This window comes from Alternaria infectoria, assembly GCF_024043175.1.
Source record: "Alternaria infectoria strain BMP 0036 chromosome Unknown scaffold_4, whole genome shotgun sequence".
Taxonomy (NCBI): domain Eukaryota; kingdom Fungi; phylum Ascomycota; class Dothideomycetes; order Pleosporales; family Pleosporaceae; genus Alternaria; species Alternaria infectoria.
This window is the reverse complement of record NW_026250693.1, coordinates 1,005,795-1,032,250: the sequence shown is the minus strand read 5'-3', so window position 1 is coordinate 1,032,250 and position 26,456 is coordinate 1,005,795. Positions and strand designations below refer to the sequence as shown.

At 53.6% G+C, this 26,456-nt stretch overlaps 9 protein-coding genes across 9 annotated transcripts; 4 read left to right on the top strand and 5 right to left on the bottom strand.

The window, feature by feature from the left end:
- Nucleotides 1–691: 691 nt before the first annotated feature.
- On the bottom strand, nucleotides 692–2,635 carry J4E92_003352 (uncharacterized protein; the record flags this gene model as incomplete). Its single annotated transcript, XM_051494750.1, has 4 exons — nucleotides 692–1,079; nucleotides 1,128–2,295; nucleotides 2,388–2,426; nucleotides 2,581–2,635. 4 exons carry the CDS (start codon nucleotides 2,633–2,635, stop codon nucleotides 692–694), a joined length of 1,650 nt encoding a protein of 549 aa, XP_051355043.1.
- A 4,106-nt stretch (nucleotides 2,636–6,741) lies between these two features.
- J4E92_003351 (uncharacterized protein) lies at nucleotides 6,742–8,193 on the bottom strand (the record flags this gene model as incomplete). Its single annotated transcript, XM_051494749.1, has 1 exon — nucleotides 6,742–8,193. One exon carries the CDS (start codon nucleotides 8,191–8,193, stop codon nucleotides 6,742–6,744), a length of 1,452 nt encoding a protein of 483 aa, XP_051355042.1.
- A 2,321-nt stretch (nucleotides 8,194–10,514) lies between these two features.
- Nucleotides 10,515–11,946, bottom strand: J4E92_003350 (uncharacterized protein; the record flags this gene model as incomplete). The annotated part of the gene is made up of 2 exons (XM_051494748.1): nucleotides 10,515–11,816; nucleotides 11,941–11,946. 2 exons carry the CDS (start codon nucleotides 11,944–11,946, stop codon nucleotides 10,515–10,517), a joined length of 1,308 nt encoding a protein of 435 aa, XP_051355041.1.
- Nucleotides 11,947–12,193: 247 nt separating this feature from the next.
- J4E92_003349 (uncharacterized protein) lies at nucleotides 12,194–13,948 on the bottom strand (the record flags this gene model as incomplete). The annotated part of the gene is made up of 1 exon (XM_051494747.1): nucleotides 12,194–13,948. One exon carries the CDS (start codon nucleotides 13,946–13,948, stop codon nucleotides 12,194–12,196), a length of 1,755 nt encoding a protein of 584 aa, XP_051355040.1.
- Nucleotides 13,949–14,276: 328 nt separating this feature from the next.
- On the top strand, nucleotides 14,277–15,291 carry J4E92_003348 (uncharacterized protein; the record flags this gene model as incomplete). The annotated part of the gene is made up of 5 exons (XM_051494746.1): nucleotides 14,277–14,283; nucleotides 14,346–14,408; nucleotides 14,494–14,588; nucleotides 14,641–14,853; nucleotides 14,905–15,291. 5 exons carry the CDS (start codon nucleotides 14,277–14,279, stop codon nucleotides 15,289–15,291), a joined length of 765 nt encoding a protein of 254 aa, XP_051355039.1.
- A 718-nt stretch (nucleotides 15,292–16,009) lies between these two features.
- Nucleotides 16,010–17,289, top strand: J4E92_003347 (uncharacterized protein; the record flags this gene model as incomplete). Its single annotated transcript, XM_051494745.1, has 4 exons — nucleotides 16,010–16,184; nucleotides 16,553–16,784; nucleotides 16,864–17,029; nucleotides 17,161–17,289. 4 exons carry the CDS (start codon nucleotides 16,010–16,012, stop codon nucleotides 17,287–17,289), a joined length of 702 nt encoding a protein of 233 aa, XP_051355038.1.
- A 2,200-nt stretch (nucleotides 17,290–19,489) lies between these two features.
- Nucleotides 19,490–20,206, top strand: J4E92_003346 (uncharacterized protein; the record flags this gene model as incomplete). The annotated part of the gene is made up of 1 exon (XM_051494744.1): nucleotides 19,490–20,206. The coding sequence occupies one exon, from the start codon at nucleotides 19,490–19,492 to the stop codon at nucleotides 20,204–20,206; it is 717 nt and encodes a 238-aa protein (XP_051355037.1).
- A 243-nt stretch (nucleotides 20,207–20,449) lies between these two features.
- Nucleotides 20,450–22,141, top strand: J4E92_003345 (uncharacterized protein; the record flags this gene model as incomplete). Its single annotated transcript, XM_051494743.1, has 1 exon — nucleotides 20,450–22,141. The coding sequence occupies one exon, from the start codon at nucleotides 20,450–20,452 to the stop codon at nucleotides 22,139–22,141; it is 1,692 nt and encodes a 563-aa protein (XP_051355036.1).
- Nucleotides 22,142–22,205: 64 nt separating this feature from the next.
- J4E92_003344 (uncharacterized protein) lies at nucleotides 22,206–23,505 on the bottom strand (the record flags this gene model as incomplete). Its single annotated transcript, XM_051494742.1, has 2 exons — nucleotides 22,206–23,171; nucleotides 23,224–23,505. 2 exons carry the CDS (start codon nucleotides 23,503–23,505, stop codon nucleotides 22,206–22,208), a joined length of 1,248 nt encoding a protein of 415 aa, XP_051355035.1.
- Between the last annotated feature and the right edge of the window lie 2,951 nt (nucleotides 23,506–26,456).

The window sequence follows — 26,456 nt, the reverse complement described above, 5'->3', positions numbered from 1 at the left end:
TTCTCTACGCCATAATCCCTGTTGTTATCGTAGACTCGAGAAACAAACGTCGGGAAAAAGCTCTTGCGTTCAGAATACACCACCGGAAAGGAAAGGTAGGCTCGAAGCCAAGCATCCCGAACGCCGAGCGCAGCTCTAGACTGGCGCGCTGCAGTAATATCAAAGAAAGAAGAAAACGACCCGGTATATAATCGCCGTTGCAACGCCAGTGAAATGTTGCCCTCGCACACACCGTATATACACACAAACGGCGGACAGGTTACTGAAGGAAATGGATGAAGAAAGTCGTCATCGCCGACGAGGAATAATCGTGTTCGCGTGCATGAGGTGCGTAGCCAGCCCCATGATTCCCTGCCGATCCAGCCACCCAGCCCGAGAGGGAAAAGTCGAAATTTAGTTTTGGTAACCCGAGTTGCAATCCCCTGGGTGTGAGGATGCAATAATGACGTAACGCCAAGCGCCGTCCATGCGTTGTGACAGAGACGACGATGCGTCAAGGAGTAGGAGAGGAAGGAGAAGGTTGGGTAGATTACAAGGTCGTACGGGTAGAGCATCGTGATCGTCGGAGCTGCGCATGCCCCACGCTTTGCGTCATTGCCATGATGCAGAGTCATGACAATGGCGGTGTACACGTGTAACATGGTCAGGGAGCTTGTTTACTCCCAGTTACCTGACAACGTGAGTGACTGTCTCAGTACTTTGAAGGATACCGCCCGTTCTCTTGATCGTCGGGGCTGGAGTTCCTTTGGGGTTGGTATACGAACCGGTTCATCATCTGGCCTTGCTGCATCGGCATCATGTGTACGCCGTTGGGTTGCATCTGGGCGATGCCATATGGGTTTTGATGGCTAATATCGCTGCCGAGGAAGTTGTTCATAGCGGCGCCATGGAGGCCCTGAGCCTGCGACACTGGGCAGTCCTTGTGAGCTAGAAGAAGAGTCTTGAGGTTGACAATCTCTTCGCGAAGCTGAGTGACGGTAGCAGAGAGCGCGTCGTTCTCTGTACTAAAAAGTTCGACTTTAGCTTGGAGATTGGCCAACCATTGCTTCTTGCGCTGTCGGCACTTGAGGGCAGCGACCCTGATACACGTTAGTAGCTTGAAGTTGGGATGGAGAGAAAAGACATACCTATTGCGCTCGAGGAAGTTCTTGCGCTTCTCCTCGTCGGTCATCTTGCGGCCCTTGCTGTCGTACTCCTCCTCCTTGATGTTGTTCTCGTCATCAGAGTCGCCGTCGTCCATGTCGTCGCCCATGGGCTGGTTGGCGTTGCTCTTCTTTCTTGAGTTCTTGGGGCCGTCTTCAGCTTTGCGCTTGTTTCCGGCAGCTTGTTTGCCATTAGCGGCGCCCTTCTTCGCACGTGACCGTGTACCAGTCTTGTTTTGCTCACTCTGGCCGCTCTCTGAGAAGTCACCGGTCTCTGCAGATTGAACGCTGTTGATGGAACCCTTGGTGTCACGGCGGCCATGGTTGGCGTTGACGGGTTGGACGGGCATGTGCCCGGCATTCATCGATTGCTGTTGGGGAGCCATCGAGTAGGGTGGCTGGTTGTTGCGTGCAGCGCCGTTTTGGCTGGCAAAGGACAGCAGGTCGTTAGCGGCACTGCTGACGTCATGGTTTGGATATGGCTCGTTCTGGGCGCGCTGTTGTGGCTGCTGCGCCTGCTGGTAGTTGTTGTTAGGGCGGTCCATTCCTGCGGTCGCGGCTTCGGGCTGCGACGTGGGCGCGTTGGAGGTGGCTTTGTTGTTGTTAGCTTGGTGTTGAGCAGCGGCGCGCAGAGCAGACTGCTGGAAGTCGGCAGTACCAGGTGTCACGCCAGCACTTTGGAGATTGAAGATGGCTTGGGTGTTCGGGCTAGGAGCTGGGAACATGGAACCACCGCCGCCAGGAGTAAGGCCGGTGCGGAGAGAGGATTCGTTCGGGGTTGGGAAGCCTCGGAATGACTCGCTAAAATAATCTGTCTGTCCAGTCGGCCCGCTCAGCATAGCAGGGCTCAAGGGTCCTGCGCGTAAGCCCTGCCACCCCGGTGTGATGCCCGGTAGGGGTGATGGTGACGTAATGTTCGCAACGGGCGGAAGAATAGGTCGGCCTCCAGGTGTCTGTAGGTTGCCAGACTCGCCGCCAAAGGACTGCTCGAAGACGTTTGGCTCGAGCGAGAAGGGGTTGTGGACGGTGTTGAAGTAGTCGGGAGTATCGCCAGTGGTCGAGGGCGCGGGCTTTGGTGGAGGCGCCAACGGCTGGGCATTGGTGGTTGCGGGTTTGGCAGCGTCTGCGTTGGTGGCCGCTTCGGTGGTCGCAGCTGGCGGTGGGTTAGCATCGTGTGCTGGTGGACGAGATGGATGCAAAGCGACAGTTGACAGTCGACGGGGATGTTGGGACGGGACTACTTACGCTGTACCTTGGGCGACGACTCGGCCTTTACTGGCTCAGCTGATCACGGTGTTAGTAATGCTTGCATGTGTGATGATGTGACGGCGAGGATGACGACGATGCATGCGCGCGCGACGCAGGCAGGAAAAGGGGAGGCGTGGGAAGCAGCAGCGGTGAGGGCGTCACGGGGCAGCAGCGACGGGGGCATACACACCTTCAGTCTTGGTGACGGTAGGAAGAGATGTTTTGCTGTCCTTGGGAGAGGACATCTTGGAGGACGGGGAGGAGGTTCGAGCGGTTTGGGTTGCGGCTGCCATACTTTGGGGTGGTGACGTAGGGGTGGTGTCCTGGTCGATCGCTTGTGGTACCGGGCCTTCCCTCTCTTCGCTCGCTCGCTCACACCCACGCGATTCGGCTTCTCTCGACGGTTTTGGGCGCACACGGGCGACTCGAGCACAATAGCACCTGTGCTGTTCGGCGGAGCTGTCAGCGCACGGAATTACAGGTGCAGGCACGATGCGACGGGCTGGGTGCAGGCAGACGACGGGCGCAAAGGGCTGTCGCAGACGCTGGGAACGTGGCAAAGTCGGCAGCGCAGATAACAACAGCGGCGGCAGCGGCAGGGCAGGGCAGGGCGACACGACTACGTACCTCAGCAAAAGGAATCGAGCGCGGCAGATGCGGGGTCGAGCCGTCTCAATCCGATGAATATCGATATTGTTGACCGCCGGCTCTGTCGTCGCAAAGCTGGTGTCTGCTTGTCAAAACCAATAGTGACGTCAAGCCCCTGTGGTGACGCTCGCAGCCGTCGCAGTCTCTAGGCCTACACTCGCGCTGACTCTGCACGACTCTAGGCAATCCGGGGCTGTGGAAGCGCGTGATGGATGTTCCTGATCTCAATGAGGCTCAAACCGGCGTTGACGGGGATTGTGCTCGTGGTGACGATGACAGTGAGGCGTTCGGCGATGAGGTCAGAGGACAGGACGAGCGAGCAATTTCTGGGAGTGACGCAGCTGTGCCAAGCGCATAACGTGATTTCTTGGGTTCGTAATCAAACCCGGCCGCTAGTCCGCTCTGAGGGCCAATCACTGCAGCCGAGGCCCCACCGCCTTCGCTGGTCCGCCGATCCGCAGCCCCTTTTGGCTCGCCTGCCACGAGACGCTTTCCGGCACTGGTCCCGTCGAAGCACCCCAGCCTTCCATTCACTGCAAGGACTATTCCCGCCCACCGCATTTTCCTCTCCTCCAGCACGCTGCGATAAGACACACGTAGGACGTTGATAATGCATCGTTCACAATGACCGCATCGACGACTGCTACCACTTCCATCCCTGCCTCTCCACCCGCAGGGAAGGAACCTCGAAGCTACTGGAGCCGACACTCTGCAACGGCCAGCGGATCTGATTCTGCCAGGTGCCGGTCCCGTTCCAGACCTCGATTCACGCATGTTTCGCCGATCTACATCGTCTACTCGCATCGGCAAAGTACCAGCCCTCGCGCGGACTTTGCAACCGCTGTCCCAATCACACCATGCCAAAGTTTCATCGCCTTCTTTTTCCCGATGCTCATCGAGATCGTGATGTCCATGTTGTTTAATGCAACAAGCGTGGAATACAGGAGTCGGATGTTTGGCATTCTGTAATCAACAAGTGGGTGGCAGGGCGATGCCAGCCTCCACACCCTAAAGACGTATCACGAACGTCAGGGACGACGGCTATTCCGCTTCCCCGTACCTTCCTGCTTCTTGCTGCTTGGTCGCATGGGTCTGGCTCATGCGAGCAACCAACTATCCGCACGTAGCGCATGAGCGTGCAGCAGGTGTAGAGCAAAGCTTAATTGTGACGTAGTTATTGACCTTTGATCTCCACTGGCGTACAACACTGCTGTAGAGCCATCTAGTCTCGCCAGACTTGCAGACTGAGGGATACACTTCTGCTTCTTCACCATCAGAGGTGTTCTGCCTAGCTTCTGTTTGAAACTCGCACTATTCGTGATGCTTTTGATCGCTACTACGACACCAATCGGAACCAGCTCCATATACATCAGAACATGCTTTTACTTCCAATAACCCATAAAATTTCATGGCTTAGAATCTTGTCAAATACATTCGAATACTCTGATAGGTCTGAAGTGTAATTGAAACGGCATTGAGGAATGAGTAATATTGATCGAAGGCAAATCGACTTCCAAGTACATGACAGGTCGAAATCGTCGATGTGGAAGGTTTCTTCTTTCCTATCGGCTGGATACAAGTAAAGAGAAAGGTATTTCTGGAAACACATGAAGCAAAAGCCAAACATACCTTGCTTCAGCTAAATGTCGACGCACGAGATGTACATCTCTGCAAGGTATGGCATAGCACCCAGTATACAATATTTTCCTCTTTCCATAGATGATGTCGAAGAATCGTCACACAACAACTAAGATACTCAGAGTCCATTTTTTCGAACATCACTCTTTCTAATTCGTCTTAATGTTCTTTTACCTAGGCATCCGTATGCGGGTGCTGTATCGGTTATACAAACCGTGAGCCTCCGCTACAACTTACACAAGAATGTAGCAACGAATAATGAAGAGATCCGTGACACCATTTACCTGAACTCACGCATTAGGAAGAGAGTGCAACGGCTATATGGTATCCAATATCCGACAGTGTGCACAAAGGCAGAAGAAGAAGTAGGTATTTTAACTGACCATGGGGTAGAGCAGGTCTTTTGTTTGGTCAATGCGAGTTGCATGTGAGCCAGCAAAGTCAAAATAACATATTCGCGTCGGGACGTTGTCGAATTTAGGTACGCGGCATCCGGCGCGTAGTACAGCATCGGGGAGCTCCGAAGTGGGCTGGAGGGGTAGCTACCGCGTACAACAGCAGGAAGGTACCGCAAGTCTCCCTCCGCGCAATCATCACGTCTACACCCATAAATCCTCTTTGTCTTCGAACTTACCGGTCTTCTACATAGACAACCAAGGAAACCTTCCTCGCAAACTCCAGGTGCCCATTCACACACGTCCACACCTTCAACCCACCACACCCGCATGTCCACCACGCACCGCATCACCGCCCTCACAAACCACCTCTCCCCACCCACAACCTCCACCGCAAAGATGTCGACCCCCGAAAAGAAACCCCCAATAACCTGCCACGTCCTCGACACAACCCTCGGGCGCCCCGGCCCCAACATCCCCGTAACCCTCACCCTGCACCCCACAACCACCACGAGCACCGCCTCGACCCCCAAATTCAGCGGCCTCACAAACGGCGACGGCCGCGTAACCACCTGGACACCCAGCACGCCCTTCTCCTCCGCGAGTCTGGAAGAAGTGTTTGCGCAAGAGGGTGATCAAAAGTACAGTTTGACATTTGATACTGAGCGCTTCTTTGGGGAGAGGGGGGTTAAGACTTTCTTCCCGGAGGTGGAGGTGAAGTTTCTTGTGAGGCAGGAGGCCAAGGGCGAGCATTATCATGTGCCGGTGTTGTTGGGGCCGTTTGGGTATACGACATATCGGGGGAGTTGAGGAGTTGGAGGGATGAATAGGTGGGAGGAAGGAATGAGAATGGGGTGGATGGAGAGGAGGAATGGCTTGAGAGTCAAGGTATTCACATCTTGACTGTTTGTCAATCTCGAGTCCAGGACGTTGGTGTCACGATTCTGTCTTCGAGATACAGCGGGAACCTGCATTCAGTGTGCTTCCATCTCCCAACGGTTGGGCAGCACAAAGTGCGACAGTGTACATGACAAGAGATTCGCGTAGAACACGCGCACCAATACTCTGGGTCGATTCGTCTCACAGGGCGGCTACGACACGGCTGTCTGTGCACTCGATACATACCAGTGCTTTATCGAGAACACGTTGAAACCCGCAAGGAGTCCAAGCTCCGTTGCGACTGTCTACACTCACGTCACTCAAGCACCGCGTACAAGTTCAATGATGATGATGATGTGGTATCAATTCTTCATTCGCACCTATCTCCCCTCTCATCCCAGCCCATCCATATCACCCAGCTTCGGGGCGCTTACTGGCTGGCTCGCTCAGCGCTCGAATACATACATACAGGAATATAAAAACCGTGCGGTGGTCATCGCACCACGTCCGTCAGAGCTAGACGTTAAGTTGAAAAGATCAGAATCAGATCATGACAGAATAAAAGATGCTTGGATATCAATGAACGAAAAACACGGAAAGTGTGACTAATGCATCCGAGATGCCAGATCTCGGCCGTCGTAATGCCTAGATCCAGAGAAGAGAAGTGTAAAGGAAATGGTGGGGGTGCCGCAGTGGCTGGATATCTTCGCAGATTCAACATAGATGGTGCCCAGTTCGCTGAAGCTGGGTAAAGTAGACGCCTTTGAAATCAGCGACATTGAATTCATGATTTACAACCCGCTCTTGTGGTTGTCGGAGAACGGGCTCTGGTCCCTTCTGTTGGAGACGGTGCTGCCGCGTTTTGAAGCTGATGACTCCTCTACAATAGGCGTCATCGGTGTGCGAAGGCCGAGCGAGGTATCGTACGAAGTGATGCGGGAAGACATGATGGGTCGCGGTGGTTCGAGTGACGAGCTATCTGCGAAAGGACTTCGGTCCATGGTAGGCGTGCCGTCCCGGGAATCAGGGTATGGTGAGCCGCGGTCGCTACCCGAGTTGCTACGGAGTAGTGTTTGTCGTGCGCGTACGTGGTCATCGTCGGACTCATCCCCAGAGTCGGATGCTAAGCTTCCTCTTCGTGCACGCGAGTGGGCAGCACCGTCATCCGATGAGGCGGTAGAGTAGCCGGTGAGTGGGCGCGCAGAGGGTACGAGGACTTCGGGTGTGTTGACGAGTGTTCGGTCTGCGCTTGTTGTCGAGTTTGATGAGCTCTTGGGTGGTGTGATGTCGGAGCTCCTCTTCTTAGTGATGTTGAGGGCACGGACAGGGCCAAGTTGTGCGGTGCTTCGGACGGAGTTTGCGGGGCTGATGCCAGGCATGTGAATGCGGATGGGCTTCACGGTGTGCTTGGGGTCGATTGAAGGTACAGGTGGTGTCTCCATGCTGGGTGTCTCTGCCGGGCTGTTGGTCGCAGTCGACTTGACGCTGACGACAGCTGCCTTGCCGCGTACGATGGTCTGAGCTGGGAGAGGAGATACAATGGCGTTTTGCCGGTACATGGTCGATGCAACGCTGCCTCGTTGGGCGAGACTGGGAGCGATGCTTGTGCGGCCGGCGGTGCTGGCAGACATCATGGAGTCGCGGAAGTCAGGAACGAAGAAGTGCTGGTCGGCGGTCGAGTACGGGGTGCTCATGCCAGACGAAGGCGACATGGCAGGAATCGGAGGCACGGGAGGGACGAGCAGGTCGGGCGATCCGGGGCCTGAGCGGTTCGTGACGCCGGGGATGTAGGCGATCTGGATGATGTTGGAGGCGCGGGTGAGGACGGACGAGGCCATCGAGGCAACAGTGTGTGTGGAGGCGCGCGCGCTCCGCCGTGACTGGAAGTCGTTCTCGGCCTTCTCTTGCGCCGTCATGTCGACATCCTGCCATTCGCTGCGCTGGGACATGGGCCGCCTCTTTCCCTTTAGGCAGTACTTCCATACGATGAATGTGAGAATGGCGATGAAGGCGATGCCGCCGATGACTCCTCCAGCAATGGCACCGACGTTTGGCTTGCTAGCAGGAGCATCGCCTGCCGTGGGGTCGGGCTGGCAGCCGACGGAGGCGCACTGGTCGCATGTTCGTGAGTTCTGGACGCAGACCTCGTTGGCTCTGCACTTGATGCCCTCGCAGGACAGTGCAGCCGTCTCACATGCGACGCATCGCTTTTCTATCCGGAAGACATTCTCAGCGTCTGGCATCGTGTTAGCGGGCTGTCATATGCAGTCACGTCGCTGCAGGGTCGCAGATCGTACCTCTGAGCGCACGGATGGACATGGCAACGGTGGATGGGGTGGTTAGGGGATCAGCAGCCCCAGGTGAAGAAGCAACGAGGGCCAGCTGTCAGCTATGGGCGCACCCGGTGGTGTGCGACGCGGATCGTGAAGGTGTCGTACGGCGGAAATAGCACGGTGCGACGGTTTTGAGCGGTTCGAGTGCCTGGCGACGGGGACAAAGAAAGCAGGCGAGAATAGACGGCGCTACGGAGAATGGGAAGGTGCGAAGGGTGGCGGGCGAAGTCTTGTACGGCGGCGCGAAGGGTGGTAACGAGTGACTGGGGACAAAGGCGACGCAACAAAGAAGCAAAAGCGGTGATGCGGCGCAAAGGTGGTGAGGAACCTGAGGACGAGGGCGCAGTAGCGTGGTCAGACGGGCGTGGCTCTTGGGTGTTGGGGCGCCGGCTGGGGTGGGCCGCGCGTGTTTCGTCCCTGCGAGCTGGGGCCTGAGGGTGAGGTGTGCCGACGGGCGACAATGTCGATGAGCACGCGAAAATGTCCGAAACGCTCTTTCTTTTTGTCGCTGCCTCAGAGCTGCGATCGTCGTGCACTCGACCTGGCCGTTGCGGAGGGGGAGACTGTTACAGACACTGTTGCTGCTCTCTTTGAAGCACCTGACTGGGGACCTAAGCCACGGCCGTTCTGGGCCAAGCGGCCCTCGTGTGCATAACCTTAATCTATTTATTGCAGCCTCAACCGGGCGACCGAACGCCTCCAGCTGCCTCACCACCAGCGCCCATATCACGGCCTCGCCCGGCCTCATCTATTCACATTCCGCGCATCGCTTTCTTTCATCTGCTCTCGCACGCCGCTGCACAGATTTGCACTCATCTGCTGCCGGCGCTGACCGGGACTTGCTGACCTCAGGTACGGGATCCAGCCGCTAGCAGAGCCTCCCGCACCGTCATTGGCCCTTCGCTCTTGGGTAAATAGTCAATTGCGCGTCTAGATTCATCTCTCCGCAGCGGCCAATATATCGAGCATCCACCTTATCTCCCACCACGTGCAGCCTCCTTCACCCATCCATACTACTGGATACTACTCCCAACGGCTTACCCATTCACGGCGACACCTCCAACTCCGCGCAAGCCACTTCAAGCCTCAGGCTACATGTATCCGTTTCCTCTCACAGAAACATGTCAGCCAAGCTCCACCCACCTGCAACACTTCTCTGGTCGAGCACCTGTCAGGTCCAACACCGCCGCAGGTATCGCACCAGCACGACTGCTGCCCGCCTGATGTGCCAGGCACACTGGCTGCCCTACTAACATGCGTGCGAAACACGACGAACCACGGCCGACCATATTTACCCTTTTCTGTGGGGTTAACCCGCATCCGCCCTTTCATTTCCCCAACCCAGCCACTCACAACAGGGCCTGTGAAACTTTTGTACCACCATCCGCTGTTATCGCGATGGGTGTATTATGGGGTCTCCCTTGCGCTACCCATCGCTGATTATCTCCCGCTGCTGATCGAAAAGTCGAGACCGTGGCTTGGTGACACTGCGCGCTCACTGGCAGGTTTGCCGTTGCTGACATCCGAGATTTGCCAGACTGTGATATAGGTGTCGAGTAATAACATTCGCAAGAAGCAATCACTACATCAATCTCTCAACCCCTAATCGACGTTGCTACTGACCACACATCCTCGGCCGTCTTCTCGTTGTTAATATCGCAGTATAGTGGATGTCCTTTTTCACCCTCCAACAACCGCATAACCTCGGCTGGATCTTCGCCTCCGGTTGACATCTTGCAGTGTAGCAGAAGTTACTTTTCGGACTACTCCATGCTTCACAGGGTCTTGAGCTCAACGGACTTCCGATCTGACCTACCCGTGATGACGGACGAGGCGGTCCGCCACCGGGTACACTTGAAACGGCTATCTACCCGTGGTCAAAGACTATCACGTCCACTCGCTGTCCGAGGGGATTGACCCCTCCGGCGGTCACTGTTGCCACTGTTCTTCTGTTGCCCTGTGGGCATCGGGTACGATGTCATCTCTGTCTATTGTTTCGTTGTCCAACGAATTGATGTATCTTCACCAGCTAGCAGCAAGCCTTGCGTTTCAGTGTCAATGACGGACCCCGTGGATGAACTGTCGTAGCCAGAAATAAGCTGCACGGATGATTTAAAGTGTTCGCTGAGCACGCCGGCGTTGTATGTACATGGCAAAGTACCCCGAAAGATGCTTTGTAGCGCGGATGGAGGTCGTGTAATTCATTGCGTACTTTCCTCCCTAGCTGCATCTCACACGCTCAGCCCAACAAATGGATATGCAAGAGCGCCTAGACTCCACGACGAATCTGCTGCTTTCGTCTTGTACTGATCAAGAGCATGAGACAAATGTCCTCGCCAATCATCCCCTGCAAAGCTCTGCACCTGCAGCTCATTCATCCAAACCCTGCGCCTAGAATCGGAAATCAAGCAGCCCAAATGCAAACGATCCAAACGCGGCAGCACGTCCTCCTCTTTAGCAACGCGGCTCAAAATGTGCCGCCACGTGTTATATGGATCTGAATTCATGATGTACCTCAGACTCAACAATCTCAGCGTAATCTCTGCCGGCTTCAAGAGCGTGAGTAGCTCGTCGCCGTTCATGATCCGCATAACGGAAAGTTTACACTCTTCCAACTTCTCAAAGTGGCAATGCCGTGCCATTTCCCCAAACACATCCATTTCCAAGATGCTGTAACAGCTCAACTCTAGTCTTCTTACATTCCGTGCCTTAGCGAGAAAGCGTACCACGAACGGCGCGCGTGTAGTGTCTATCTCGAAGCCTGAGACCGAAGAGCGTAGATCGCGAAGATGCAATTGCAGCGTATTCAGCTTCTCAAAGGCATGGTCGAAATAACGGAGCGAAGGAGCCAGGGTCTCCAACTTGCCGATACTGACTGCGCCGAAGGCTTTGTCGCTGTCCACCTGAATACGTCGAACTTGCACTTTCGATTCCGCAATCGCAGACATGGTGGAGACAAATGGCCGTGACATCTCCTGCTGGCTGCTCTTGCAATACCGCGTACAGAACTTTGCGTATTTCACGTGCATGCCATCGTACGCAAACGTGATGACGTCCAGATGTTCCAGTCGTTCGAAAATAGTCACCAGGCTTTTGCGATCGAATCTCGTTTCGCTGAAGAACTTGGCTACTTCCTCTGAGGCTGTGTAATCGGCGATATATCGTACTTCGAGATCGCGGGTAGCTGATGCGGTGCCATATGGTGTAGCAATGCCCTTTGTTTCTGAGATCCGTATTTGTGCTTGCCAAAGATGGATTGAGTGGCGAGGTGTGGCGTCTACGATGAGGTGCTGGATGGCGTTGCCGAAGTGGGGGTGCGATGTTATTTCTAGTAATCTGATGAAGGCGGCTTCAGTCCATTGTAGCGTGTGCTGGCGGAAGAAACGGTCTTTGAATACATGGGAGGTTTGTTTGCTCAGAGACGGGCTTGTGAGGCGGAGTGAACGACTATTTGGGAGGTCCAGGTAGGTGGTTATGTGCTCGATTAATTCGGTGGGCAGGCGTGACAATGCCATCGCTCTCAGTGCTGCATCCTACGATGATCTGTGGAACGGATGTTGATAAGATGGATGAGGCAATCACCAAACGTCTGTGGAGGCAAAGAGGCGGGGAACCTGCTGCATGTTGACGATGCACTAACGGTTTCGGGTATCGTACATGCATTATTCGGGAAGGCACGATGTACTGCGCATGCTTAATCTCATTCGTCTTGTATTTTGTTCTGCCGAGTACCACTAGTATCGACTTTCCACAAAAATGTTTCCTTGCAACCGTTTTGATATGTACAGTTGTGGCAGTAAAGATAGCTCTTTCAGGCCTGCAGGTATCCACTGCAAAGACGAGAAGAAGAGGATTGTAATGCCTTGTAAACTCCATCCATTGCTCCTATTTCCAACCCCCAATCGCCATTCTAATCGCTATCACTATCGCTATCACTGTCGCTGCCGCTGTCACTGTCGCTGCTTCCCGATTCGCTGCTAGAGCTGCTGGCGCTCTTGGCAGAAGTCGCGTTGTCTGATCCAGAATCCGAGTCGCTGCTGTCATCAGAGTCGGAGTCTGAACTGTCCGAGTCGCTGCTGTCCGAACTGCTCTCATCGCTCGACACTTCTGTCCTGCGCTTCCGCTTTCGTGCAACAGGCTTCGCTGGCTCCACATGCTCCATCAAAGGGTTGATGCTAGATCTTGGAGTCACTGCTGGCAGTACGGGCTCGGCGCGACCCAAAGCATTCAGGAGCGCCTCAGCTCGTCGCCTTTGCAGACGTCGAATGAATCCGGCACTGTACTCGTGTTCTCCAAGGTCTGTGATGTCGCCTTCTGTCTTTCTCCTCTTCCGCTCCTTGAGGATGCGCTCCTGTTCTGCGTCCTCCCGCGCGACCTTCTTGGCTTCCGCGTCATTCATCTGGGCGTCTTGCTCGTCGATGTCTTTTACTGTTGCCCTGCAACGTTCGCGCAGACGTTCGATCACACCAGCTCCTTGAAGACCGGCGATGTATTCAACAAGGGCCTCAGAATGCTCGTTAGGGATGCGAAAGATGTTTAGGGCGTTATCAACAACGTCGTTTTGTTTCGCTTTGTTGAACTTCCAGTTGTCGCGATCGTAGTGGTACTGCCTGAGATAGGCAATGTATACCGAAGGATCCTTCTTCTTTCCCTTTGGCGGAGCTGCAGATGCAGGTGTAGATTTAGCCTCGGCAGGCTTCGACGTAGGCTTCGGTGCTGCTTGTGGTGTCGGCTTCGGCTGCGGTTTCGATTTCTCTTCCGGTTCAGCGTCTGGGGTCTTCGAACTGGTGGCTTCTTTGGGTTCTGCTTCTGTCGCTGGTTTCTTGTCTAGTTGTCCGTTCCTCCTCGCCGCCTTCTGCTCCTCAGCAATGATTGAATGGAGTACAAAGTTGGAGACTTCTGGTGGCTGGGAGACGGGTCCAGTTCCCTTCTGTTCGGCAACCCAGGCTTTGAAATAATCCTGGCCTGTGTTCCCGTCGGACCGTTTGGTATCGGGGGTGAATGCGACTGATTTTCTCACATCTGTCAGTGGGGGTGAGTCAGAGGGCTCCTTGCGGCTGGATTTCTTGGGGAGCTTTTGTGGTGTTGTGGCGGCGGTTGGGTTGGCGTGGTCCAACTCAGTGGAGGCAAGTAAAGTTGGACGCGCTGTCGCGTACGCTGGCTCGTGAGGGGGGTGAGTGGAGCCTGGCTTGGGACGCGTCTTAGGCTGAGAATCACCCTCTTTTTCTTCTCTCCGACGTTTGGCTGGCTTCTCTTTCTTCTTTCGATAATTCGGATCTCCTCCTTTGAAGGGCTTGTTTGTTGCTGGAGTCTGTTCCGTGGGAGCCTCTGGCTCGATATCAAAAGTCACGACTGGAAATTCGGAACTAGTAGCTCCGTTGATGTCGCTTTCCGTGGTCTCAACCCGACTCTTCTTGGCATCCTGTTGGTGATCCTCAGCTGCCTCATGTTGGTGTTTCCGTTTGCCAAGCTTTGAGTCTTTGCCATTTACGGCACGCTTCTGGGATGGCAATGCTTGCGCACGACAGTCTGTAGTTGTTTGGTGGATCGATGGTGCTTTATGTTCAGGTACGGCGTCTCCGGACTCGGCCTCTTCTTCGTGCCTCAGTTTGAGCCCTAGCCGTCTCCAAGCCGGGATGTAGCCCGGTTCAAACACATTAGCCATGATCAGATGCGGAATATGGATATCTGTATCAAAGAGTTAAATCGCATCGCGCATGACCGAATCAGCTGGAGCAGAGCGTCCTGTCAGGAGGGAAAGGTCGAATGAGAGGTCGCAGGCAGAGAATTTCGGGGCTGATCTAGGAAGGCACAGACCAAGTGACGGCGATCCCAGAGCTCCAGGCCACAAGCAACGCGTGTAGTGACAGCCAACGCCGACAACCTCGCCTTCAACCCCCAGACCGCGCCCACCGAGCTTACGCAAATCTCCGGAACCCGTTGCTGCAGCTGAAGCCGCCAATTACAAATACACAGATCCACCACCGCCCATCATGTCTGGTGCGTCGAAGCTATAACCTGGTGTTTGCCGCATACATGCTAACAGGGACCTCGTCATACAGGAAGCGCAGGCTACGACAGACACATTACCATCTTCTCGGACCAAGGTCGTCTATACCAAGTCGGTACGCATCCCGAGCTATCTACGCCGCCCAAGCGACGATAGACCCCGCGACTTCCTGGAGGAGCCACCACTAACATGACATGCAGAGTATGCATTCAAGGCGATTACGGCAGCAAACATCACATCATTGGGCGTGCGGGGCAAGGACTGCGCAGTAGTCATCTCGCAGAAGAAGGTGCCTGTACGTATGGCAAGCACGACGGGCCGCACGAGGTACTGACGTATGTACACAGGACAAGCTCATCGACCCCTCCTCCGTATCCCACATCTTCCGCCTGTCGCCCTCGGTCGGCTGTGTCATGACCGGATCCATCGCCGATGCGAGAGCCTCCGTGAGCAGAGCGCGGGGTGAGGCTGCCGAGTTCCGCTACAAGTACGGCTACGAGATGCCCTGCGACGTACTGGCCAAGAGGATAGCCAACATCAGCCAGGTCTACACACAGCGCGTAAGTGGCGATGCATGAAGAAGGTGCGACTGGATGCTAAGCAACGTGCAGGCTTATATGCGACCGCTCGGTGTGGCCACCACCCTCGTCTCCCTCGACTCTGAATTCGGCCCCCAACTCTACAAGTGCGATCCAGCTGGCTACTACGTAGGCTACAAGGCAACAGCCTCTGGACCCAAGACGCAGGAGGCGCTCAACTTCCTCGAGAAGAAGCTGAAGAACAAGGAGCACGCTGAGGGCAACTGGGAAGAGGTTGTCGAGCTGGCCATCACCGCCTTGAGCACCGTCCTGTCGGTCGATTTCAAGAAGAACGAATTGGAGATTGGCATCGTAGGAGGCCCCAAGACCAACGGTCAGGAGGGCACAGACTCCGCCTTTAGGGCGCTCACCGAAGAGGAAATCGATGAACGACTACAGTCAATCGCAGACAAGGACTAAGGAAGGCAGCAATGGCCGTGGAGCTGGAACGGCATGTGGGTCGCTGAGGTATGACTGAGACGAACCATGACGATAACAACAGATAGCATGATACGACCTCTCAGACGTCAAAAGTGCTCCAGCAGCACCATGAATGAAGACGTTAGACTGTACTCTCCTGCATAAGCGCAACTGTGACGAAGCGGCCGGTCCAGGGACAAGAAACATGTGGTGAGTTCAGCCGTGACTCCACTTGGTCTCGCCCATGACACCAGATTCCCATACTGCCTCAGCTGCAACGGTCTGCAATAACTCGCGAACTGCTCCATCGACGTCATGCTACTGGCTCCTAGTCGTCGGAGTGCCCAGCACAGCCGTCGCGTGGCTGACCGTGGCTTACCGTGGCTTTCGCGAGCGTTGTTCGACTTTGCGCGCACGTCAACCCTACGCCGGCACGCACTTCCAGGTTCATACTCAGCGGACAACCACGCGAAGACCGCACCACTAATTATAAGCATCGTCCAATCAGAGTGGATGCTGCGGCTGAGATACACAGCTTGGCCTTGATGCCTTACCCGATGCAGCCTACCAGGGCTGGCTCGCTAAACTACTTCGCTCGATGTGGCGCTTTTAGGGCTGCTGAAAAGGTCCAGCACAACGCTGCTCATTCCAGCTGGAGAGCAAACGTAGCGGAGCATCGAAAAATAGGCATGGTTAGATGCAGACGCACGGTTCCTGCATGTTTGGCCATCCCGTTGTAGTGGAGACTGGTACTGACGGTGATGCTACTATGCCGATTCTCACACCTCTTCACAAGCCTCGAGCTGCCGGATGCAAGGTCCTGAGTGGTCTACCAGGCCAGGGCCCTAGTACAGCTGGGAGCTACTCACGTCCCAAAGTGGGACGTCCTTATGGTAGCGGCGGGAGTAGCCCTGCACGCATGGCTATTCCTACCTTACGCTATCGAGAGCCTTGCTCATGAACACTACCACCACCATCATCATCGTGAATACATGTCTCCTACATGCTATTTAATACTCGCCACGCCGCCTCGATTTGAGGCCCATCTACACCAGCAAGCCTAGTTCTCTTCTACTATCTACGACTTACTTCTTCTTAGCCACTTCATCAATCTGTCGCCAGTCGATCTTCATTTCAAAAAAACCGAAGCTACCATGTCTGACGGTCGTAAGGCTCTCCCTACTCCAGCAAAATATTTTCATCCTCCCAGCACCCCCAATTCATACGACTAATCAAGACACAAAGACTGACTTACATATAGTCAACGATGCCCGTGCCATGCGCATTGCAGAGATCATGACCGACTTCCGCAACCTCCAACACTACCTCGTCCAGTTACGCGCCACTCCCACAGCAGAAGAGTATTATCTTGAGGGTTACTCTCTGCTACGACAATGCACCAGCGAGGCACAGGCCATCCTACAGACACCCTTTTCTGGCAGTGCCAGCACGGGCTCAGGGGATCCGGAGGCAGAGAAGCAGCAACTGAGAAAGTAGGTCACTTCCTCCTGCCTGTTTCCCTCATGAGGGACTGCAGCAGCTAGCACGAAAGAGGAATCTGACGAGTTCTAGCATCATCACAGACGCCGCTGTGCGACGCTTCCAATGCCAACGCGCTTACCTACGAGCCCACGCTGGCTTGCGGTGGATGAACGCCCGCAACAGCGTCTTGCGTAGCCAGAGGCCCAACGCGAGCCATCTGGGTGCACTCCAGCAGGCTGATGCTACGATGAGAAATGTACGTTGAATGTGCCATTTCCCTATTCCACTTCGAGATTGGAGGAGAGGGATTCAGAAGCGACGAGAAGCACCAGGCTGGGAAGATTGCATGCTAGCTCACTAAGTTCTAAACTGACTATTGGACTACAGGAACTCCTCGCAATCAGCGATGCCTATGTCGAAAACACGCTGCGCGCCGCAGATGCCTCGCAGGGCAAGTGGCTGAATGAAGATCCTTCGCTGGCACAGATCCAACAGATACTCATGACTCGACGATAAGCATTCACGATGCCAACAGCACTGTCCGGAGCTCTTCATCGGATTGAGACTATCACGAACATCCTACGAATACGCTCACTCCCACGTCATACTGCAGCGGATTCGGCCCTCCGCTCTTCATCGTTTCCCCGCACACGTCTCCTCCGGCGAGTCTCTAGTGGCAAGACATGCCTACACATCGCGATTCATTGTTCAGGCTTTTCGAATACTACTCTTCTAGTGCTGGTCACACGGTTTGGGAAGCACATGCACTTTGTTTCTTTGGGGTAGCCCTGGATGATAGCCTATTTTAGCGTTGGCGTTGGCGTCTTGAATCATTTTGGTGCATGGGACATGTTACGCTCTTTTGGAAGGCACAAGCGACCGGTCGGCAGATATGCATGCGAAGTGATGGCGAAGCATGGCAAAAGCACAGGACAGTTCGGGTAAAGTTGAACCAGAGATAGTCGTTCGGGCGTTTCCTCTATTCTTCTTCTCGCTTTTTCGTCAATTGCGGCTTTTAGGCTGTATCCCCATGTCCTAGTTCCTTCTTGAGTTGTTTCCTTTCTTTCGTCTTCTTTTCTTCTTTTCATGTCAATAATTCTAGTCACTATTGGTATTTCAAGCACGTCAACACCATCTCATGAACACGAAAACGAACACAAGCCTGTTACTAACCAACCCCTCATCAAGAAACGAATGTGGACCCTGGAGCGATATGGGTACTTCGAACTAACTGCCTTTAGCGTTGTGCACTAGCTTTCAGCTTGACAGGCACATGGCCAGATCGAACCCGCACCGTCGAATCCCACACTGCGGAGCCGACCGATTATGCACGTGGATGCAATGCACCAGGGCTTTTACCAAACGGTTGTTCGTAAGGCAGATAACTTAGCGTGGCTCCAATGCTATGGACGTCATACACCAGGCAGGGCTGAGTGAGGAGTAATGGAGGCTCTAGCAGTAGCATGAACATGTGCCAATGTGCTTCCTCACGAATCACAACGCAGCGCAGCCTCTCCACGACACAACCCCATGGCGCAAAATTAGCAACTGGAAACTTTCCATCGATCGCACAACACGGCTACCATCACACAAGACCACGCGCAATCATGCATCGCCCAGCATCAAATCCCACATTCCCCGTTCCAAGCATTCGGCATCGCCTTGACAGACCAGGATTACATCCCAGGGCAGCTCGCTTACGCCATCTTCCCGCGCACTTGGCCTGATTGTGGCCTAGGGGATCGTCGGAGTTCCCGAAGTTGGCGGGCTTAGCATGCGAAGCCACGCTTCGGTACCAGTACCGGACGAATATCATGTGCGATGGGTGTCGTGGAATCGATGCACGATGGCTAGTTGCAGATGGCTACAGGGCGGGGTGCAGTGCAGAGGGTGTCGACGGGAGGTAGGGCGAGGTTCTGGCGCGGTCGCAGAAGGTGGCGTGGAATGCTGAGTGCGATGGGTCGCGATTGGGTAGGCTTGGGGGTTTGCATTTGATGATGACGCATCAGTTTTTATCTTACTGCTTCGTCGTATGAGATGCTCTCAGCAGTCAGAGCAATCATTGTGGGCTCCTGCCTGTATTTTCATGAGTTGCGTAGGCGACAAACGTATAGCTTGAGGCATACAAGAAGAAGAGAATGCGTCGTCGATTTAGGATAGGGCCCTTGTCTTGACACAGGCTGATTCTCGAAGACGTGCTTTGTGAAGTAAAATAATCGTGACAGCTCTTCGGGGTAGCCCATGGTCAGCACGAAAGTCTGAGACGATAACAGCATAGCCACAAAAGGTTCAGACGCTGCTATGGCATTGCGTAGTGCGCCTTGAACTAAGATTTCCGATGTCTTATCCACAGATGTACCGAGAGCGTCTCGTGATTAAGGCTAATTACATGTAATATACTCGCTTCCTCTTGCTAAGACTGTTAATGCTCTTAGACAGCATGCTAGTTCTATGTGCCTTCTTACTTTCTCTTTATAAACGCCCAATCTCTATTCTAGTCAATATGCTAGGTTCTTAAGAGTGTTTCATATGCAAGCGCTATTCCGCATTCCTTACAATGTTATTCAAATCAAAGCGACAACCGTAATACAAACTGGCAACAGAAAACAACTACGCAAAACAAGCAACAACGCTTATTAACCGTGCGCTCCGCCTCCTACACCCACTCCTAAATCACCATGCCACTCTGCTCTCGTTTAGCGACTCCCTCAGCGAAATGCTAGATATCGCTACAACAATCCTCGATCAGCTCCAGAGGATAGTCGGGCCCAGCTCGACACTTAATAAACCACCAAAGCCTCCCACAAACGCGACATTCTCTCTTCCTCCGCAGCCAACTAAGGAAACACCCAAAATCATCAAGAAGATAACCCGAACCCAACATTCAATTCTGACTTGTCGGAATTGTAAGGGAGACGTACTCCGACTCAAGAAGAAGAACCAGAAGTTGCGCGCAAACATCGAGACGCACAAGGACAACATCAAGGCCATTAAAGACGGCATGCCCAACAAGAAGACCCCCAACAAGATGCTTCAAAAGGTGAAGGAACTCGCCAACTGCGTCGAGCGCCAGAATGCTCGCAAGGTAAACACACATCAGAAGTTGCTTACAACCAGTCTCGCTAACGATCGGCAGTTAACCTCGCAAGCGATGCTCGAGGTCCTAGAGAACGACGTCGAAGCCTGCGATGTTGACTTCCAAGCCACTGCTGGTCCCCTGTGGACCGAGCTTGGAGAGCTGTGCAAGGCCGCGGAGAAGAACGACAAGGCTGCAACCGAGATCGGTTTCAGACAGCTCTTCCCGAGATTCCCGAGCTGGCAGTTAACCTACCGACTACGTCGACAACTGCCCCAACCTTTGGCGCATCAAGTCAAGCGCATCCGTATCGACTACAGGGAATTATGGGCAGCATTTATTCAGCACTCTTACTAATTCTGGGCGTATTCGTGCATCTGTTAACCCTTTGAGGTTACCCAGCTTGATCGCCGAGAGCAGTCAATCCAAGCTTCCACAACCGCCCTCGATATCATAAACAACCCTGAAGGATACATAGAGCCTAGCCAAGGTCACAAGCAGTCATCGTCAAAGACTGGAGAAGATACAGGTTGAGATCGCATGTGGGTGTTGCCACATAAATCTACCCGGGGAGTATTCAGTGTTGGTTAACCCATCACCATGCTTCCGCCAGACTTTAAGCGGAGGAACCCGCTCAGAGTGCGACCTTTCCAAGACTTCGATGACGCTGCCCCACCGCCATCCAATACCCGAAACAGGCTCTTGAACATGGTCCATGAGACTGGAGGGTTGAACCCAACGTGGAGGAGAAAGAACATTGAGGCATATATCGCCCCCAAAGAAGATGACGAACAGAAGCCTTCGAAGAGGAAGCGCAAGAACAAGAACAAGAAGACGAAAGAGGCAAAGGACGTGAGTCCCGCACTTCTGAAAAGTCAGTATGACTTGCTGTGGAGTCTGATACAGGAAGGGCTTCGGGTTGGATCAGATGATCACACAACGGAGTCGGGGATGGGTTTTGCAACACCATCGGAGCTTACCAATGCGAAAGAGCCCATCGTTCTCGACCCACATCAACGCCATGCTATCCATAGGGCCCTCCAGAGATTGCAGGCATGCCATCATGGAACCATTGTGGCATACGGCATGGGTATTGGCAAGACGCTGGTAGCCGTAGGATTGTACGCCGTCTTGAAGCAAGACTTTGCCATGCATGGGCGTGATTGGTCCTTGATTGACAAGACAACTTTGGACGAAGGGCATGATTCGCATGAGTTTGACCGCAAAGTGAGCATACAAGGAGGGTTTCTGATCGTTGTCCAAGTCGATCTCATTCCCTTATGGGAGAAGGAGCTCCAGGTGCACTTGGAAAACCCTCCAAGTGTCATTGTATACCATGGACACCAGTCGTGGTACCACTCCACAGCGCATACTGCAGACGAGCTTGCCGCAGTTGATGTGGTAATAACATCCTATGAGACGTTACGGTCAGATTACGAAGATGCCATGGCCGCTGCAGCGTCGCACGAAGACTTCTTCAAGACACCGGTTCTCGCACGTTCCCCCACCATGGTCATATACTGGAGGGGCCAAATCTTGGACGAGGCACATAAGATCGCAAACGACAAGACTGGTGTCAACAAGGCTGTAAATCGCGTTCGACCGTTGATGCGTCTGCCACTTACGGGTACGCCATTCCTCAACGATTACACAGATATCCAGTACCAGCTGTCGCTGATCAAGCTCGCGCCCTGCGACGATCCGAACTTTTTCGCTTCTCTTTTCCTGTTACATTCTGCGGCCAACCCATTCGTATACCGCACGTTGTCGGGCAAACTCAACAGCGTGCTCTCTCTGGTACTCAAGTTATACTCTCTCCAGCTAGATCACGGAAACATTTTTGATGGCGAGACGGTTGCTTCCGAGATCGATGCGGAATATGTTCGACATGACCACGAATTGGAAAGCTGGGAGAGAGACGCGCAAGAGAACGTTAAACAACCGTGGCTTCCAAGGTTGGGACCTGGGAGCCGGGCGAGGGTGAGCGGCAATAGCGGCGAAGATATTCTCAAGCTCATCATCTTCGCCAGAGTAGCGGCTGTGCACCCCGAATATGCTGACACGGGTCACGGAGAGAACGGAATTGTCAAGGTCGATTATCAGGAACTCGACGATGGTGCAGTAGAAGGCCTCCCCCTGGGCGAGATTTCGAAGTTGCAGGTGCTCAAGCGTGGCGTGGGTCAATGCGGCAATGACGTCATGGCTAGCGGACCTTGCGACGCGTTCGTTTTGATCACGCACTCTCTCCAACTCTACCTAAGTATCTTACAGTCCAGGTTTCGTTCAAACTAGCCGTTTTTAAACATCCTCAATTAAACCCCCATGCTCTATTGACATGTGTAGTTGATCGCTGTGCTCAGCTTGACTTGCCAACAGCTCTTATCCTACCGCCCCAAAACCACAGCACAGCACTTGCTGGTAATCCCAAACCAATCGAGGCGAAACCCAATGCGCTGTTACCCCAACCATATCCCAGACTGTTGTACATGTCGGGCGCAAAAACCGGAAAGACAAATGCGAGGCCATACGAAACAGAACGAATTGCTGCACCAGAGGAAGCTGCGAACTGGCCAAACTCCTCAATCTGGTATGCGATGCTTGCTTGGTTCACGATGAAGCTACCCAGCGTGAAGATAACAACACCGAAATCGACCATCACCCAGTGGAGTGTGCGCTCGGCCGACCACCCATACCAGAAGAGACCGGCTGGCATGATGATCATTCCTGGAACCATGTAGGGGATGCGGAACTCAGGCACGCCTTTTCCATCAGTCCGTTTAGCTTGTCTTCGATACGACCAGTCCATGATGCGGCCGCCCAGTTGACCACATAGGGTCGAGCCTATTGCAACCGAGAGATAATGTAAGCTGCCGACAAGCTCAGATTGACCGTATTTGTCGATCCACAGCGACGCGTAAGTAGCGAGCATGAGTGTATAGACGGCAAAAGACAACGTCGCGGTCAGTGAGATAAGCCAGGTGATAGGCCTTGTCATAAAGATGCGGATTGGACGCAGGAGGTTCTGCGCAATGCGAGCACGCTCAGCTTTGGTGGTTGGGACGTTACCACCCTCGGCTAAGGCTTTGCGACGGAGCAAGACTGGTGTGTATGATTCGCGAATCAAGAAGAATCCAACGATTAGGACTACTGCGTTGAAAGCACTCATGATCCAAAAGACCCACGACCAATGGAGGGAATGGGTAACAAGACCACCGATGATTGGTCCGAGAGCAGGACCAAGGAAGGGCAGTAGCGTCACCATGGCCAGGGATTTGCCGCGTTCGTTCTCGCCATACATATCTGCCATGACTGGTCCATTGAGCTGCGGATAATTAGTCATTGTCATGTCGGCGTTAATAAGTCTTATCACTTACCGTTACGCCCACACTCGCACCAGCTCCGGTCATAAACCTCCCAACGATCATCAAGCCAGTGTTCCTTCCCACAGGACAAAGTGTGTTCCAGGCCACGTACCAAGCGTTACATATCAGCCAGATTGGCTTCCTTCCCCATATCTCACTGGCGCTTGCGATTAAGAACGGCGCGATGCCCATGCCAAGGAAGTATACCGACATGGTTATCTGTGCAGTAGAAGCGCTGATGGTGAGATCGGAAGCGATGGCACGAAGCGACGGTGCAATCATGCTTGCAGACATTATGGGTATCAGCTGGCCGAAAGAGAATATAATTCCCATGGTGATCTTGCGTGAAGCTTGCCAGTTGTAAGGATCGGAGGTGTCCGTGGGTGACGCCCATGTTGACTAATTTGTTAGCAAGAATTGATCAAAGTAAGACATTAACATACTCCGTATTCATTCTTCAACCGCACCAGGCGGTCGTTAATATCGTCAGTGGTCCAAGACGTTATCTCCGGGTCTTCCCCGTCACGGGCTCGATGCTCAGTTTTGAGTATGCCCGGTGCCGGACCACCAACAATCCCATCGACAGCTTTCTCAGGGTCTTTGGAATGACACATATGTATGAATATCGTCAGCGAGAATTGCATATATCCAATAAACCGTGACGCGCTTTGCGTACAGTATATACGATGTTCGCTCGGAGTTCGGATCTGGGCTCTTATCAGATCGGAATGAGCCCAGGCCCCCCATCCCGATTGTTGCCTAGCAGGATCTGATAAAGTGTCAGTCCTCCATGCCGCCGCTGATGCTCTGACCTTCCTATTCCAGTTAGAACGAGACTGGCAGTGATATGTGTTTACTAGTGGCCCTTGTATTAGCCACTTAGGTGGTTGATAGACTCAGATTCGGATACATCTATGGACGATGTCTCCGGCCTCTACCTTGTCCATCCCTCAAGAACGAATCATCCCTTAAGAAATTGGCCGCGTTCTACATATCCTTCAGGGTCGATTATGATGCCGAATGTGGACATGGGAGGCTTTAATTGTCTGCTTTCGGCTTACTAGGTTGTGATACGGTGGTCTGCTGGGCAGTATTCTATACAAAAGAGAAAGAAATAGTTGGGAGCGTCTGAACGACTTCGTTCACTCTGGAGCCTACATTGTTGTTAAAAGAGACAAATGGAAAGTTTAGTAGCAATGTAGACTCCTAGGTCAATTCGAGGCCTGCTTACAGCCGAATGTGCTTTCTACATCCTCACAAAGCAGATGTGTGTTGAAAACTCCCACGAGATGAAGTGACGGCAGCTTTACAGGGCAATCGCGGCGAGCAGCCAAACTGTGAGCTACGGCATGAGGCTACGAGATCATTTGGGATACGAGAATCTCCAAAGTTCAGTTACAGAAGGCGCAGTACAGTTGCTAGTGTTGTGACAACGGTAAGAGTTCTATCGCAGTCGCCTGTACAACAGACATTTGATCAAAGACTCATAACACCAGGACTCATCGACTCGTCGAAGGTATCCTTTCCGTAAAGCAAGAACTCCATGTCGGTGACATTATGTATGTCGCTCTGATTCCTCCTCCAGCATCTTTAACAAACATCATATCCTCTGTATCTCCTGTTGCCAGCTGTGATGAGTCTGACCCTCCGGGAACATACTACTGACCACCTTCCCCGTCTTCATATCGTAATGTGATCCTGGTGGCAACTGGTTATGCATGCCACCTGGGCTTGTACTGCCGCCTCCACTTCCTTCGTTCTCTCTCGGATCGAGGAACTGTCCATGTCCACTTACACCAGACCCTGGCCGTTGTGGCTGGGAAATGGATCGCTCGCGCCATCGCTGACTTTGCTCGTCTTCCCGGGTGAAACGCTCGTATGGACTGGGCATGCGAACGTCAGGCTGGAACGTAGCGGCGCGCGGCGGGGCGAAAGACGGTGGTTCCCATTGACTTCTTCCCGTAGCTTTCTCTATGTAGTACCATCGTTGGCTCCTTGTGTCGTACTCCTGTATCCAACCCTGTGGCACTGATGGTGCACCGCCTTGCGGAGCAGGGCTGCCGGGGTAGCCACCTTGAGACTGCGGCCGGCCTTGCTGTTGCCCGTGGAGGACCGGCATTGGGTGATATCCATTTGCACGCGGCGGCGATCTGGTTCCGCGTCTCTGTTGCTCGAACTTGTGGATCTGTTTGGTGATGTAGTTGTCTGCGCGCTGTATGTAGGTTTCGAATGACATGGTGGCGTTCGTCTCGTAGATCAGGATAGCGCTAGGCCCGTACCGCGACAACGTTAGACTAAACGAGTAGTAGACGATGGTAATTGTGGTGCGTTTCACACAGCCACAACGGGGGCTTCACGCTATATATGCTCTGCCCAATCCCTTCCCCACGGCGTGCGTAAGCCACTCCTAGCCACATGTCATCAGCAGCTCTCCATCACAATGCAGGACTAGCCGCACCAGCACGCTGCAGAAGTCTCATCAAAATGGCGCCGCAATTTTGAAGCTTAGCATGGCTTCTATGGCGCAGGCCGCCGTGTGATTGGCCAAAGCAGGGGCGGTGCGGAAAGCGCGGAAGTGTGGCTCGCGTGAGGTGGCTTTCGCGCGTCGCTAATTTGCCGATTTCCGTGGCGCATGCGACAGCGAGGGATGTGACACCGAGTTTGCGTAGCACCGAAAGCTATCCGAACCCACAATTTGGCGCATACGAGATCGTGCGCGCAGTCCCTCCGAACCATGAAGAAGAAGCGATGAGTGTTGGTGTCTCGTCGCAGAAATCGTGCTTAAAGTCCATGTCACCATCCTCCCCGTGTCCCTAGATCACTCACCAAAAGGAATGGAAAAAGAAGCCTACCATTTGATGATAGTGCTCAATCATCCCTGGTACCAGTGCTGTAGGGTGAGCCTTTCGTTCAGAACCATATCCACGATCTGGTATCCGGACACAAGCTTCAGGTGAAGGCCAAACTCTCAGATGATGCGAGAAAGCCCCTGTTGACAGCCAATTCCCAGACCGGTTGGTCGTCCCAAATCCAGTAGTGCAGTTCGGCGGCACTGCGAATCGTGCGCACCTTCGTGGGGGCGACGATCACCTGCAAGGTGGAGCGTTATGTCTCGTGCGAATATGAGTCTGATAAAGGCAGAAGGATCGATAGAACGCCAGTGTGATCACTGCAGTACAAGAATCTGGTTATTCTCGTTGGAAAAGATGAGATATTCGAACGGTGTGCTCAGGTAATGTCTCGAA